The 16,297-nt window shown below is 40.3% G+C and overlaps 1 protein-coding gene across 1 annotated transcript in view; it reads left to right on the top strand.

The window, feature by feature from the left end:
- LOC100541675 (contactin-3) overlaps window positions 1–16,297 on the top strand; it is a 125,764-nt gene that overhangs the window by 64,429 nt on the left and 45,038 nt on the right. The window contains exon 3 of the mRNA XM_010718739.3: window positions 12,415–12,510. Within this exon, the coding sequence (XP_010717041.1) occupies window positions 12,415–12,510 (96 nt within the window). The remainder of the gene's footprint in view (window positions 1–12,414; window positions 12,511–16,297) is intronic.

The following is a 16,297-nucleotide window of genomic DNA, read 5'->3' as shown; positions in this document are numbered from 1 at the left end:
TAAATGAGATTCTGCTTGTCTCCTCTTATCTTACAAAGCTTGCACATGAATAACTTGTGGAGGAGTATGGTGAGGAGAGAGACTTTCTGGCACAGAAAACAAGGAGGAGAGTGTTATGGATATATAAATAAAAGAACAGTATAGACTTCATGGTTTGTGTCCAGCACTCCTACCTCAAGCCTTAGCACAGGTGGGCAAGTGAGACTGTGAGCTGCTGAAGGATGGCATCTTGGTGGGGGAGCTGATGGCTGCCGTTTTGCCTTAGAAGAGGAAGAAAATATTCAGATTTAAACTTCTTTGTGCTCTGAAAACATGCCTGATACTGCACTTGGCGCTCACACTTTCTCCTCTCCAGCTCTTCCTTAGAACAAGGGTGGAAATTCCAAGTTGGTCCTTCACTGGTGTCAAACAGCTCTGCAGCTGGGGGGGTCTCTGATTCCTGTGTATCATGGGAACAAGGCCTAAAATCAGGGAGATAACATCGGCTTGTACAAAATGGTTCCTATCCTTTGTGTGTTAGTTGCTACTGCTCTCAATCATAAGGCACTAAATGAGGTTGAAAAAAGAAGCTGTAGCTTCATTGCTGTACATCTTCTTCTCATATTGAATATTTCACTTGATTGGACTTAATATAATGAGTCTCTGAACTGAAGCGGCATGGAAGATAGTCAAGTAAATTGATCCAAATCAAAACTTTTCTTCCACAGCTATAACAGAGATATTTAATTGGCTGTGGCTGTAATCCCTGAAGGCCACAACTTGCTATGAAGCTGTATTTCTGGTTACACCATGTTGAGAATAACTTGTAAATGTCATAGCTCTGTATCTTCTTGCAGTATGTGTTCAGGCTCTGATCTGCTGCCATCCTGCCCACTTTGCCTCCTGATGTTTGCTGTCAGTGCAGCTACTTGCTAAGCAGGTATTAACACCAAATTGATGAAACTTGAGCTATTCCTTTTACACTGCATTGCTTGTGTCTTCATCTTGTATCAAGATATGTTTACATAACTGTTTCTAGTAGAATATGCTATTGAATGGTAAGGGAGCACAGACTGAGTTATAGGGAGTGTCATTTTATAGCCAAGCAAATTCTCCTTACTTATGAGAAGAGGAGCAGTACCTGTGTTTTATTTTCCTCTTATTACCTCTCTCAGCCCTGCAAAGTGAGAGTTCTTCATTCTTTTTTATGAAACTGTATTTTTTCAGCCCTTGGCTTTTTATTAAGTTGTAGTTAACAATATACTTCTGAGGATTACACCACCCTACACAGAGCAATTTGGCTTACGCTGGAGATCAATCTGCAGATAGCGCATCTGTCGCTGAGAGATTCTGCTCAGATACCTGCAAGAAGATTTGAGGCCCCACTGTGTTTCTGGGGGGCTTCTCCTTATGGTTGTGTCCCCATCTATTAAACTCGCTTCGATAGCACTGGGATCGTGTTTGTTTCCATGAACAAAACAACAGGTAAGTATTTCTGGGCGGCATTTTTTCACATGCCCTGATTGTGTTGTCAAATAGTCTGATGCTGAATATATTTATCTATTCAGCTGCTTGCTCAGGTGTAATCCCTTGTTCAGCCACATCTATTCATCCACTGAAGGATGTGCACATTGGTACATCATGGCATATTAAAGGTTTACCGCAGCCTGCCTCAGCTGTCATCACTTTGACCCCTCAGTAAACCAACAGTCTTCCACATAATTTTGCTTTCATTCAAGTGTAATGCCATTACTGCAGAGGCAGACAGAATGCAATTCTCTGAAGATCTGGTCTCATTCTTTCCTTTTCCAAGGAGGTTAACGTGCTCAAATGATCGCTTTCTTTTTTCACTCTTTGTTGCTGCAAGAAGAACAAAGGAGAAAGCAGACTGAATGGTCTGTTTGCATTACATTGAGGGGGATAAAGTGGAAGGGTGAACTCACCGCTTGGATAAAGACCTCTTTACAACTTCCATTCCAAATCTCTTCGTTTGTTTCCTTAGCACTTTCATTTTTTTAGCTTTTTACTAAGCAGTTGTACAGATTATTATTTTTTATTATTATTATTTTTTATTTCATTATTATTTTTTTCTAATGCCATTTACTACAGAAGTAAGCAAGTCAGAAGCAGCTAAATCACATTCAAATGTTAATGTTGTATGGAAATGACCTCAGTTAAATCATACAATCATAGAATGGCCTCGGTTGAAAAGGACCACACTGATCATCTAGTTTCAAATCAGTGCATTTACAAGGGGTACTACTTCAAAAACAAACAAAACTTTCTCATTCCAGTTCTCAGCTTAATTGTGGGACCAAGCATACTTCCAAACTCACAGTTTTTACTGACTCTATTACAAGGTTGATTGCCATTGCTTCTCACATCTCGGTGTCCTTTAGACGATGTAGGACTACAGGCTGGAAAAGCACTGCCATGTGTTGCAGCTGGTTTTGATTGAGAGCAAGGCACTTGAGCACACCACAGTACTTGTCTGCCACACACCCTGAATTTCATTGATGTGTAGATATATAAGGTGTCAAAATAGATCAAGTTAGAGTGAATTCTTATCACAAAACATTGCTTTGTGTAATGAATTTAATTTATTCAGAGTCATGCTTGCAAGGTTCTCCTATTCTTTCTCCAGACAATGAAGTATCAGATAGCAGTTCATTTTGAGCAAGACCAAGTGCAGTTTTATCACCTATTTACCTCTTTCTTTAATTGCTTAAGGATCATTGTTCGTGCTTTTGCAAATCAAAATGTGGGATTTGCTACCCACGAGAGGATTAAACTTCTTGATTTAAGTGCTATATCTGGGTCAGAGCAATGATTAATACTGAACACGAGGCTCTGTAACCAAACTGATGCTCTGGTGCACATCCCCAAAAAAGCTATTCTGATTTATGAAGGTGTATGAGAGGTAGATGTGTCACAAAGCAAATGAAATTTTTGCTTAATAACAGTCAGCAGATCTTGTCTTCAGTTCCAGTTGGGCTGATTAGCATGTGTTTGTGTGGTGGGTAGGAACGGAGCAGCTCTTTGGTGGGATGAAAGGCAGTGTTTACAGCACTTAGATTAGATAAAGTAATCTTTGCAGTAGTTATTTGTGTCTTTCTAGATGAGCAGGAACTGTTAGATGGTCCATTTTGGTCTGGATACTGCAATGCAATTTAACTCAGTGTTAACTGTTATCAAGCAGGTAGTTCTTTACTGCTTTTTGCCTGTCCAGTTTTAATTCCCATTCTAGTTTACCTGGTTCCACCTGTTGGCTTTAGGGTTTGGTTCCACTTCACTTCCAGGACTGATTCCATGGGAAGCTCCTGTGAATGCCCACTGCAAGGCACGCAGGTGGCACACGGCTGGTGGCTGCTGCAGAGCCTCTTCTCCTCCTGCTGGGTACTGTCTTGTTTATTGCTGTGGCATGCATTTGCTCCGCTCTACATGAGTTCTTTTATTGACTCCTGTGAGTCTGTTGATGCTGAGGGTACAAGTGTAAGAAAGTTGCTCACAGTGAAAACATTTCAGCTGAGATACGTGGAGCTGTTGCAGCATGTGTAAGTCAGCCTCGCTGTATGCGTTAAAGCAGCTCTGAGGTTGCTCCTTGGGTTTCCTGGCATGGCCCACTAGGAACACAAAGTTGCTGCTCAGCAAGAGCTGCCATGCATTCAGTCTGCTGCAGCAAAATAATTTGACATCTTCCAGTGAGCATTCAGACTCTCAAAAACTAATTAAATGCACTCAGTAGTACTTGGAAAAAGGAAGGGTTTCTAGATAAGAAAAGACGTAGCTGCTCTAAAGGCAAGAAGCTGGTAGAAATCATTAACTCTTCATACTGAACAGCTCCAAAATGAGCCAAGCATTCATGTCACTGAAGCATTTCCTTCCCTCTGTGCCTTACATGGAGAACGAAAAACCCCTGTCTAGTCCTTTTCCTACCTGTGAAGATGTACCATTGGGCATACCCAAATTCTTGATCGGTGCCTGTGCTTTTGCTATTTGGTGGCATTTCTCTGTGGTGCTCGCTGGATGGAATCCAGCATGGCCATGCAGAGGAAGAGCTGCTTCGTTTTGTGGTTGGACCCTTGCAGCAAAAAATGAGATCTCTGTGCAAGAACAGGGAAGGGTAAGGGCATTTTGCTGTAATGAATGCTGAGATCGTAATTGTAAGGAGTGAAGAACTGACAATGATTTTTGAGACTGAAGATAAGGAGATTTAAAGAAAAAATGAGGAAAGTGCTGAGGCTGAGTATCCAGATTTCAGGAGATGGGGGATGGGGAGAAACAAGGCTTGAACAGGGAGGCACTGGGGAAGAGGGACATGGAGGAGGTGTTGTGAGGAATAGCAGAAATGTATAGGATCTGGGATGCCTTGAGTTCCAGTTCCTATGGGAGAGACCATGGCCTTGAGACTGGAGCTGGGTACAAGTACACAATAGTTCTGCGTTTAAGCCGTTGAATAATTGGTAGTGAGATTCTTAAAAGAAAATCCTTTTTTTTTTTTTTTTTCCACATGGATGAATAACAGTGGTAGCAATCCAGCAGGGATGGCCATGTACATGTGTGCACAGTTCAGTATTCAATCAAGCAAGTTGAAAATCTTATTTTTCCTGAACATTTGTCTCAATAAAACTTAGACTCATGGTTCATTTATTTGAAACAATCCCGGTCTCAGGGAAAACAGAGTAGAAAAAATCCACCTAGAAGCTATTCACCTGCGAGCTATTTGCAGAGCTTTGGTGAAGGGAAGGGGTATGGGCACTGCTGCTGTATCTTCACAAAAGCTTTTGTTTTTCACGTGTTTTCACCCTGTACAAATCCAGGGAAGGTTTTGAGCATAGTAGAAATGGGCCTCAGTGTGTATTTGTCTTGTTCTCTGAACTGAGGCTTCACTGCTGGCTGAGAAGCTGGTGTTGATGGGACAGGAGTAACTGGAGCTACTGCCGGATGTTAACAGAGCAAGTAAGGCCAGTCTGAGGGCTGAAGAGCTGTTACCTTTGACAATCTGATCCCCAGAGAACTGTCTGCAGACTATTGAAGGTTCACTCTGTAAGTGGGGAGCAGACCCACTGGAGCACCACAGTTCCCTCTGGGGGACGTGCTTTAATTAGCCATGTTGGAGCTAACTATTTGGCTTAAGCCAGGTACCACGCGTGTTTTGAGATGGGAGCTATAAATGTTTTGAAGGTCTGTGACTATTAGGTTTTTATGCTGATGAGTTGGTGTGTTTTTAGGTGTGAAACAGCAGCTGTGGTGTGACATCTGTTGATAGGACACTTAGTCATCTGCTGTATGTGTTATTTGTCATCATTACATCTGTTACAGTCCACATGGCCCTGATCAAAGCCGAGTGGCTTTCTGCCAGTTTCTCCAGCCCAACAGGGGCAAGGGAATTGGATTTGGTTACCCATGTCCTGGTAATATGGGTGAAAACCCAGCTGTATTCAGTAATGTTCGTTGGAGCGTACCTCCGTTTCTCTGAGAAAGGGTGCAGTCCTCAGAACGATAAAGGAATGAGGTCAATAGCAAAAACAAATAAATCACATTGTATCAGCATGTTCTCAGTACTTAAAAAATGTTCCAAGATGTCTTTGATTTATTTAGAGGAAAGTCAAAATGCTGCCACTTACATAAACAAACAAACCTTCAGGTAATGAGTCCTGGATCTGGCAGTGCATTTATCCATCTGTTTAACTATGACAGTATGAACAGCTGTAGTTCTTCAATAAAAATGTGAACAGCCCAATAGTTCTTCAGCACTAAACCCAAATCTGCTTTGTGGTCACGAGTAGTTAATGATAGAGGTGCTTCAGAGACTGTCAGGATATTCCTAGAGTTTCTTTTAGGAAAGCTTTAGGGGGACAAAATTGTTTCGTGTGCGAAGTCGGCTGTAAGATAATTTGCTTGAGCAAACATTGTTCTCTCCTGAGATATTTCTTAAATTGCTTGAGTTGCTTTGTTCAGCGCTGTGTTTGAGTAAAAGGATAATTCCCAGATAATATGAATTTTGAGAAGGTGTATTTTTGGAAATACTGGAGAATGCTTTTTCTTCATTTTTTTCCTTCAAAGCACGCAGTTCTATTTTTCCAGGTTTTCTTCAGCGTATTTTTGCCAATGCAAAATGCCTTTAAAAAAAAAATAAAAATCTGTTCATCAGATGTTGACTCAACTTTTATGCTATTGATGTTCGTCTGCTGCTATTTTTCTCTGCTCTCTGATCTCTTCCTTCTGCTCCACAAAGCCCACAAAAGTATCTCATCTCCCCTCTCTCCCTTTTTTTCTCCTTAGTACTGCAGTCTCTTTTTCCTTTTTGCGTGCTGGCGTTTCGTGTTCACAGCACCCTGATATACCTGTGTCAATTTCTTTTTAGCTTTTCATATGTGTGTTTATGTAACAGACTTTATTTTATGATTTTTTATATGATTCCCATTTAATCGGTGTAATCTGTTTGTTTCCTATTGCATATTTTGCTGCACCCCGGGTGGCTCAGTGGTGCTAAGCAATGCAGATGCTATGTCAGTTTGCTGCTCTGAGTTGCTGCTATTGCAACAAGGAGCACCTGCAGCCTGCCCATCTCTGTATGACTTGGTGGCCAGGCACTGATTTCATGCGGCAAGAACAACCTGCAGGTCCTCTTCTCTGCCACGCGCACTTGAAGGATAAGTTCATTTTATTAGCAATATTTCTATTGATGTGAGATGCTGATTCAAACAAGATTTGCTGATTGAGACTATCACAATGTGAACATTGTGAGGGATGTTCAGGCTGGTAAGTGGAGGTTTGAGTAGTGTCAGTTTGTAAATAGAAGATGCGTGGAGGATGGGAGGCAGAGACCTCTCTCTCTGCCCTGTCCTGGAGCTATAGGAAATGAAAATCACCAGGGCATCCACGGGGTGGCAGGGGCTGAGCTGCTGCCCTGTGTCAGAGCTAGCTCTTAGCCTAGGAGAGCAGTGCTCTGATTCTGTTGCTGCTGCTGTGGTGTGGAAGAACACAGCCTCTTACTAAAATGAGGTCTAGAGAATATTCTGGTGTGTATATATAACCCATTGTGCAGTTACCTTCCTACAGATAAATGTTCTGCTATAAAATGAAAGTTCAGCAGTGTGCCACAGCATTAAGAGATTTCATAGAGGTTGCTGTGAAATTATATGATTTTCCTGTAATACCAGCATGACAAAAATGAAACCATGGAGATAGTTCTCTGGTAGCCAGCGAATTTCTTCTCCAGTGACAAATCACCCAGTTTCTTTGCTTGCTTTGAGTAATGTTCAATTTTGCTCTGTTAACATTTTTTTTCTTTCTCCTTTCCACCTCCAACAATAATTGATGGTTATAGAGGTAATGTAGGGAGGAGGGATGCGAACAAAAGTTATTCTTACAGGATTGATCCGAAGCCCTGTGAAATCAGCAGAACAACTCACTTTTTCCATGTGCAGCTCTATTGAGCCTGTTCCCAGTGGTCTGCAGGCACCGTTCTGGCTAGCTGGCCACGTCTTCCAACACTACTGTTAAGCTGATGGAAGTGTTTTTAAGAAAATTATTCCTTGTATACATTGCTTCCAGTGTTTGTCTCAAGAAGTATAAAATACATGGTCATAAAAATTCCTCGATATTGCCAAATTTGGGATATTGAGTAGTGGGGAAGAACATTTGCCTGTGCATGTAAGTAGTATAGCTAGTGGTAAAAAGCTTTCCCAAAAAGAAACAGATTTGTCTTATTTTCTCCAGAAGTTGTCATTAGCCATGTAGCTATTACAGCATGCTTAGGCTGTTATTCTTAAGAGCTGAGGGACTGTTATTTTGTTTCTTCTTAAATAATGTCACTTGTACCAAGGCGACCTTGTTGTGCATTAGTAGTTCATTACGTGCTGGCATTGAACAAAGTCCCCTCTGTAGAGCTGCATACTGAAGAAAACAGTTATGATTTGGTTGTCAGGCTCATTTGAGGCACTTGAACATCATAGCAGTACAAAATTATACATAAAGTATATTTAACAAGTTCTGCTGCATTGAAAAATAATGAATCTAATGAAGTAATGGAATAAATATTTTTTGTCTGTCAAAGGACACTTATCTTTATAGAGCATGAACCCTTCTAGAGTTTTTGAAACATGGTAGAATTGCTAATAAATGTGCTGTGACAGTAAGTATCAATTGATGTAAGTATAATCAGATGTTTGGGTGCAAATGGACTTGGGTGCTAAATTCTGCTTCTCTCCAGGGCATGACATTGTCCTGTGCGTTACTGAAAAAGAAGCTGGTTAACCTCCAGAAGCCTCTGCTAATCTTAATCTCAAGCCCTATGGATGACAAATATGTAGCTGTGGTGCAGTGCTGCTGCAAACTGGCAGTGGGTCTGTCTGAAGCAGCTTTGTCATCAAAAATTCTGTGCTTTTCTCATTACATGGTGTTACATCCTCTCAAACCATTTCATCTGATCTTGCATCATCCATTGCCTTCCTTGATTACACATGATTGCACAAACCAGAAATGTCTTGCAGGATACCTGCTGTAGCAGGCAGGCATTGGGCAAGACTAACAATTTCATTTCTTTCTTTCCTGTTGGTATCAGGTGAACACAAGAAACATGTTATCTTCTGCAGAGGTCTTCAGATGCTGAAAGCTCTGCTGCTCATGAATTCACAAATATATGTTTTTTAATTATCATAGGTATTAATGAACTATGACTTTTGTTCCAAATATAAAAATGGTTATTCCAGAGTAGTGGCAGTGTAAATGATGCTCAAGTTACTTCTGCTCCGTATTTCTGAAATCTTTCTTAGCATTGTACTTAAGGCTTAAAACCTAGCTGGAGTGGAAGGTGTATATCAAGGTTTCATATCCGTGGTGTTTGTATGAACAAGAGCACATCTGATTATTCTGCCTGAAAAGGAGAACGAAAGACTTTACAATAAACTTGAATTATGTTTTCTTGCTCTCTTTTATTGCAATGGCAAGTGCATTTCAACTGATGGAACGTCATCCACTTGATGCTGAAGCAATGAGGCAAATTTATGTGTTATCCTGGGAGGGGAGGAGTTGCTGTTTCAGGACTCCAAAACATCTCCATTGCTAATTTTAAAGTTGATATGTCAAACTATAAAAGGTAAAAACATTTAATTTTCAATTTACGCTGTTCTGGATTGGTTTTAAGGTGCATATTTTTTTCTTATCTAGTCAGTTGTTATTTTTTTTTAAACATTTTAAGCAAAATATTTTCTGTGTTAACTTTGGGCAAGTTAAGTAATGAAGCTACTTGCTTCCTACAGGAGCAATAGCTTTTCAGATGAAAAAAAGATAAAAGTGGGGCATAATAAATGCAAGTCAGAAGTGAAAAGGCATGGGAAAGGGGAACTAATTAAAACAATTTCAGCACTTAGTTTGAGAGAGTAGATGAAAACCTAAAACATCCAGTGATGAGTAAGATGATCCATGCATAATAAATAGAACAGATAAAGTGTGACGGTACAGGTGGTTTTGTTCAGCTCTGAGCTGATGCATGCTGAGAAGTGACTTGTATACAAGTAGGGAATACTTCTCAAGGTCAGAAGTTTGGACTTAGTTGCATAATACTCATAGAGGATGTTATTGTTATTTTGCATGGTAATTTATAATTATTTTTGAAGTGCCACCAGCCAATGCGTAGAGATGATAAAAATATCTGAAGGAATTGAGTGATGATACTTGTGCAGCTGTGTGATTAGTCTGGTGCTTCAGCCACTCTGGTAGGTACGACAGAAAGCTTCCTGCTAATTAATGAAGAATGACTCTTTCATTGTAGCGTGGCTCATATTCTTTGTTTTGTGATGGATTCTGCTTTCCTTCGTGTTTTCCCCCAAAATTATTCCCTGGAGACAGCAGCCTTCACTGTAATCAGTGACGAATACCCTCAGCTGCTCTGAATGGCACCATCTCAGACTGTAGAGCTGCAGTGGGTCACTGCATGATGCAGCACAGCACAGTGTGCTTTCTGAGTCCCAAACCTTCCCAGTTGCTCCCAACCCCATCTCCCCCTTCCCATGCACGGTGTTCGACAGCACAGACAGCTGTGTTTTTAGGCAAGTGTGGTTGCAACGAATGAGTGTATGTGCTCAGAAAGCAGTGCTAAACATCATAACTGCAGAAATAATAAATGTAGGTTGATCTGAAAGTAATCCTCCTACTTCCTCCCATGGAAATAGCATTGTTGTGCTCTTTGTATCTGCTGTTATTCAATAGAGCAAATTCTCAGCTATGAAACACTCTTTTTCACCATAGTCACCAGCTGTGCATTTTTGCCAGCATTGAACCTGCCTGGTTGCCATGCTTGTAAAAATCTGCACCAGTGAAGGAGGCCCACTGTTTTACAGCTGTTATGGTGGCAGTGCTTCTAGGAAAATGTTGCCCACACAGTCCAACTTCCACTGTGCTAACATTCACTGTTTGGTCTCTGCAAACATCAGAAAGTGTCAGTGAATGTCAGTGGCTGCTGTTTTATCAGCCCGTGCGAATTCAGTGATACACCCATGTCAGACACCATTTTGTCGGATTGCCCCTCTGCTGCCATTTGTTACAAGGCAATAAAACATAACAGAAGATTGGTGGGAAAGTTCAGCCTCTACTGTCATCCCACCAACATCCGCTTCTGATGTTGTGGGCCAGCGTCATAACACAGGAGGCATTACTTTTGGAGCAACCCTCATATAAGATTAACAGCTCGCAGTGGTTAAGGTGTAAGGAGGGTGAAATTCCATCTAAATCCATTTTATACATTATATATATAGTAAACTTTTGCATCCAAATTGCAACATTATTTTCATCCTAATACGGAATAGAATGCCTTTTCCCCTGGGATGTATGCCATCAGAAAAAAGGTCTATAATCCAGGTAGGGAAAATTCTTAAAGGTGCAAGTGAAGGCGATGTTGGAAATCTCTGCATATTAATTTCATGCTGGCTGGTGTTCCACAACCCACCTTCCTCAGCTCCTTTTGTGCTCTGTTGTGGTGAGGGCAGTGGGATGCTGGTAGCTCTTAGTTCCCCTCTTAGTGACTTGGTGGAAGTGCTAGGAAGGGCTGATGAATTTATATTGGATATTTATATTGATAGAGGGGAGAGAATGATGTTTAAAAGACCCGGAACAAATTCTGAGGGAGGCTGTTTTGATCTCCCAGTGAAATCAGTTTAGTTGTGGTTGCTTATGAACTCCAAAACACGTCTAGCCAGAAGATCTGAACTCATTATGTGAGTGAGGACATAGGTCCTTGAGATGTACTTACAGAGAAATTCAATTGGAAAGCTGAAAGCAACCCTTTTAAGAAACCCTCTGTGCAGTAACAAAGAATAACAGAACAATATCTTATTGTGGCAGCAAATGTATTTTTTTTAAATGAAGCATTGAAATTCTAATCACTCTTGTTCACTGTTCAGACTGCAGCAGCTGTTGCTTTTCAATATTAAAAAAATGTTATGTTTTGGGAAACAGCTAGTGTTGGTCAACTCTGTAGTATAATGCTTGTTACAGAGACAGCCTTGTCTTAAAACTTCTCTACCTTTTTGAGCATCTTTATGTATCAATATCCTGTAAAAAGTTAGAGGAAAAAGGGTGTGTTTTTTTTTTTTTTTAAGATTACTAGCTGACTTATTACTGTCTGAATTTTGTCATAAATGGCTTTACTGTGATATGATTCGTGGAACTACTTTCTTGGGGTAGAACTTCAGTGTCAGTTTGTATTGATGGCTTTATGTATCTAGCTTTATTCAAGGTCACAGTGGAGCCTTACTTTCTTAGTTCTCGAGCCATCGGTTAGAGTGAACATTAATTGAAAGTTATAATAAATATTGCTGCTCTACAGTTTTGCACTTATGCATTGCCTGCAGCATTTGGTTTCACTCTTACACAGTTTAACATGATTGCAGAAGACCAAAACCAGGCAGAGTGCTGGGTTGGTATGCAGAGAGCAAAGTGCCTGCCTTATCCATGCTGCAGGGCAGTAGCTGGGCAGTGCTTTGAGGGGCTCTGCCCACAGGGCTTTTTTACCCCCAAGAAGACATATCTGCTTTTTGAATAGCTGTGGCATTAATTTACAGCTGGTTAGAGGAGCTCAGAGGATCTTGAAGCTATTTTCATCGGAGCCTTCATTTCAGAAGAAGCAGTGGCTTAAAGACCTATTTTTAAGTTATGATTCCTTTCCAGTTAGCAGAGTTATGGTGATATAAGCCTAACATAAGAGCAAAGTTATCCATAGGATGTGTTTAATTAGGTTCTTGTAAATTATTTCACTTTAGTCCTAGTTCTGTCATCCTCTCTTGTGTTTAACAGCCACTTCAGCAGCCGGTCCAGGAGATCTCAGAACCACTCTGTGTCCTGAGTGACCTGATAGCAGGAGTTAGACAGCTTGAACCTCCTGTAGGTGGGACTGTCCCTTCTCCTAACATCTCACCTTTCTTTCTAAAACAGACCCTGAGGGCTCACGGATGAAGATGAGAAGCACTGTATCCGTGCGAGAGGGGCAGGGAGTGGTGCTGCTCTGCGGAACGCCGCCCCGTGCAGGAGGTAAGGAGCACTGGGAGCTTCCAGAGACAGTGGGTGAAGGTGGGATGTCCCGTGGTCACAGCAGGAGGGTGGCAGGGAGCTCCATCAGAGAGCAGCAGTGAAACCTCATCTCCTACAGGGAGAGAAGACAAAGCCAAAGGAAACGAGTGCAGGAGAAAATGGAAGGGCTGTGGCCAGGAGAATGTTCTCCTTTCTTGGGATGCCTTTCTAGTCCTCAGTGATTTCTGTGCACTTGTTCAGTATTTATGATATCTCTGGCAATTAGCTTAGTATCTTCTAGAGTTAAATTCTGTCTGATTTCACGAGTGATTTCATGAGCCTCAGTGAATCTAGTTTTTTCTATATCCAGACAGTCGCAAAGTCCAGATTGTTCTCTGTAATTATTCTACTGTGTGCATCTATTCCTGAAACTGAAGCATTTCGTAGTTTAATGCAGTGTTGCAGATATAATTAAAACACTGCTGTCTTGAGGGGAAAACTGTATAACAGATTCTTTGTGGGCCAGAAGTTGAGTGCGTTTTATCATCTGTTATCTTCTGTCCTTGGTAATTGCTGTTGAGTTTTAAATAATATTTGGAAATAACTATTTCTTTGTTTTCTTTTATTGATAATTAGTCTCATTATTGAAAGTCAGTGATGTTAAACATTAGACTTAATTGCAGAGACGAGGTAATATAAACTAAGCGTTGTGAATATGATAACATAGGTGTTGTGGCCTCTTAAATTTGACAGAGTCAAAGCAGACAGAGCCATAAAGTGACATTTTACAACTGTCTGAGCTTGCAGAATTTTCCTCTCTCCAAACTGATACGTACTCTTAAATCACCTTTATAGCTTTACAACAGCTTTGTCTTTTAGCTGCTGAGAAAATGGGTGATTCCCATGGCTATCTGTAAGAATTAGGATGATTAAATTTTGCTTCTATATGCAGTTGAAAGTCTGAATTGCTGTGGCTGTTCCCATACTTGCATCCTAAGGTGTACACACACAGAGGTGCTCACCTGACTGCAGTTCAGCACAGTGAATGCTGGAGGTATAGAACAGGTGGTGACACAAAACATGCTGGTGCTACTTAGGGCTGTGGCTCTCACTGACACATGAAGGAGGCGAGGGTTCTTTCACCATCAGCAGGTGGGGTATGATTGACACTCCACACTAATTGTGTTATTCATGCAAAAAAGAGAGCACTGAGGGCCCCATGAATTATCAAATGGAATCGAGAATTGATATGAGAATAATTCAGAGTCCTCAGATTTGTGTGGGAATTGAAGGCATTAACCATTAAATGTTTCAGAAAACTTAGAACAGGAAGAAATCCTTCCTCATCTTTTTTTTGTTTTTTTTTTTTTTTTCTACTGAACTGAACTCACTGCATGGTGATGTCAGGCATTTAGTGACTGTAGATCTGGCATGATACAAATTGGTTGGTCTTGGATAACATTGATCTATTAAGTGGTAGCTTGTTAGGATTGGATCAAACACAAAAAAATGTAGTGAGAAAGCCAAGCTGTGTCTTTAAATATATATAAAATGTCTGCAAAGAGAAATTAATGAGTTCCCTATACCTGGGAGGAAATATTTGCGTTCACTTTGGCAGGAAAATACAGTAATCTGAGGTAGATGTTGGGACCAGATTGGTGCAGATTATGGAGCAGTGACAGTGGTTCATTGATTCACCAAGGAGCTGGCATTAAACTGAATAGCCAGTAACTGTTGTTGGTGGCTGCTGGTGGTGTTTCCTTTTGTTATTTCATTTGTTTTAAAGAATGAGTTAAATATCTGTCTGGGGTGGTTTAGAAACAACTCTTTGGGGTTCTTTGCTGATCTGTGGTCTGATTATTGTTTGATTCTGTGTTGGTTGCACTGAGAAATCAAATTTAAGCATACAAATTCTACAGTATTTGTTCTGAAAACTCTCTTTGCCATTAGCCCCCCAAATATTGTAGTATGGGAAAAAGACACTACTTCCCTTCTACAATTTGGCATATTTTATGGCTTGCCTCAGCTAGGATGTTAATATGACTAATATGAATATCCTCTTTCAATGAGGAGCCATTCACTTGTGCAGTTAATAGTACTTTTGTCCTTTCAAAGTTTGTAGTTTCATGAGGGTATGGACGTTTACCATTTAAACCAGCAGTGGAAGTCTGTTCAACTTCACATTTCAGGATTATGTGCTGAGCTTGGATTTTTGCTTTGTATCTCATAGCTGTTAGTGTCTGGGGGAGGAGGAGGGTGTTTGGTACTTCTGCTGAGGATGCACCAAGTGCCTTCATATTCTAGTGGTTAAACACAAACTGCGTCACAGACTACTTCAGTTTTTTCTTATGAGTTTTGCTGAATTCTCCCTTTTTAGCATTTCCCATTTTAACCATTTTGTTTGAGATTTTCTGGAAGGGTGACTCAGCGTGTGACCAACTTGTAGAGATACCTCCTGCCTTTGTGGTGTCTGGGGCTTTTTGTTGTTGTTAGAGCTCTATCTGAATGGAGATGTGTGTGTAACTTGATGATAATTATTGGGTTTGGATTTCTAAGTGAAAGTATAGAAGAGCATTTAACTCATTCTTTTTTTTCCTCTTACTGGAAGTTCTATTTGAGCACTGATTTTTGGATGATTAAGATGCTCGTTGGCATCGTTCTGCAGAAATGTGACTGGTTTTGTACATAATTTTAATTCTGTCACAGGAAAACTGTTAAAATACTTTTTTTTTTGCACATCATTGAGTTGTCACCCCAATATTCTAACAGTAATGCATCAAAAATTGATTTATCTAAATGCGCTAGATGTAGATACTGAACTGTTACAATTCTTACCTTCTACTGAGCTCTCTACAGCTGTTCAGATTTTCTACTGATATGTCTTTGATAGTTTTAAAGGAGTGCTGGTATAGCAAACATCTCAATGTCAGATATTAAATTCTGTGTGTTAACAAGCAGCAGGTTTGAAAAAAATATCATGCAATGTTATTTTTTTTCCATTCTGCCAAGAAATGAAAAGACCAGGCATATGGAGATCTAAAAATGACTTTGCTACTGATTTTGTTCCAAAACCAGCTAAGAGCTGACAAAGCCTCAAGTAAAGCAGATCTGGAAGTTCCTTCAGGGTATTCCCTGGTATTGCTGCTGCGTGTGTGCCTTGATTATCATGTCGTTTTGTCTTCCAGTGTCGTGATTGATATTAATATGACTTCTATTTGATTAGTATGGTCAGCGTTAGCAATTTGGCAACAGTTTTGTATTTCGGAAAACATAATTAATTTGAGATGTTTTGAGTGTTTTGGAGAACACAGTGAGGCATAGGCTTGAACACAGACAGATGACATTGATTTCAGGGCTGCTTTATATGTAGAGAAGAAAATGAGTCTTAATTGTAGAAATGAAGGCTTTTTTGATGGTTATTTATACTTTCCAAGAACTTCAGGCTTGACTGAAAAGCTAAGCATTCATTTTATGTTGGTGGATGCAATAAGGGGTATGAACATAACCTACAGGATACGTTGTGAAGCCAACAGAGCTTACAGCTCTAGGAGGAAATTCGCTGATTTTGTATACATGATCAACCTTGTGTGATATGTATTACTATTTCATTTAGTATGTCAGGGGTATTTCAACATAAATAAAGAAGTAGAGAGGTCCTCCATTTAATATCATGCCTTGACAAATTTAGATTTAATTGATAAATGAGACCATATTTGAATGATAGTGATCAATCTAGCTTATGCCTTATTATTTCAAAGCTGTGACATATTGATTTGAAACAATGCTATGTCACTAAAAAATGGATCCC

This window comes from Meleagris gallopavo, chromosome 14 (genome assembly GCF_000146605.3).
Source record: "Meleagris gallopavo isolate NT-WF06-2002-E0010 breed Aviagen turkey brand Nicholas breeding stock chromosome 14, Turkey_5.1, whole genome shotgun sequence".
Taxonomy (NCBI): Eukaryota; Metazoa; Chordata; class Aves; order Galliformes; family Phasianidae; genus Meleagris; species Meleagris gallopavo.
Note: the sequence above shows the minus strand (reverse complement) of the source record. Positions and strands in the feature narration are given on the sequence as shown.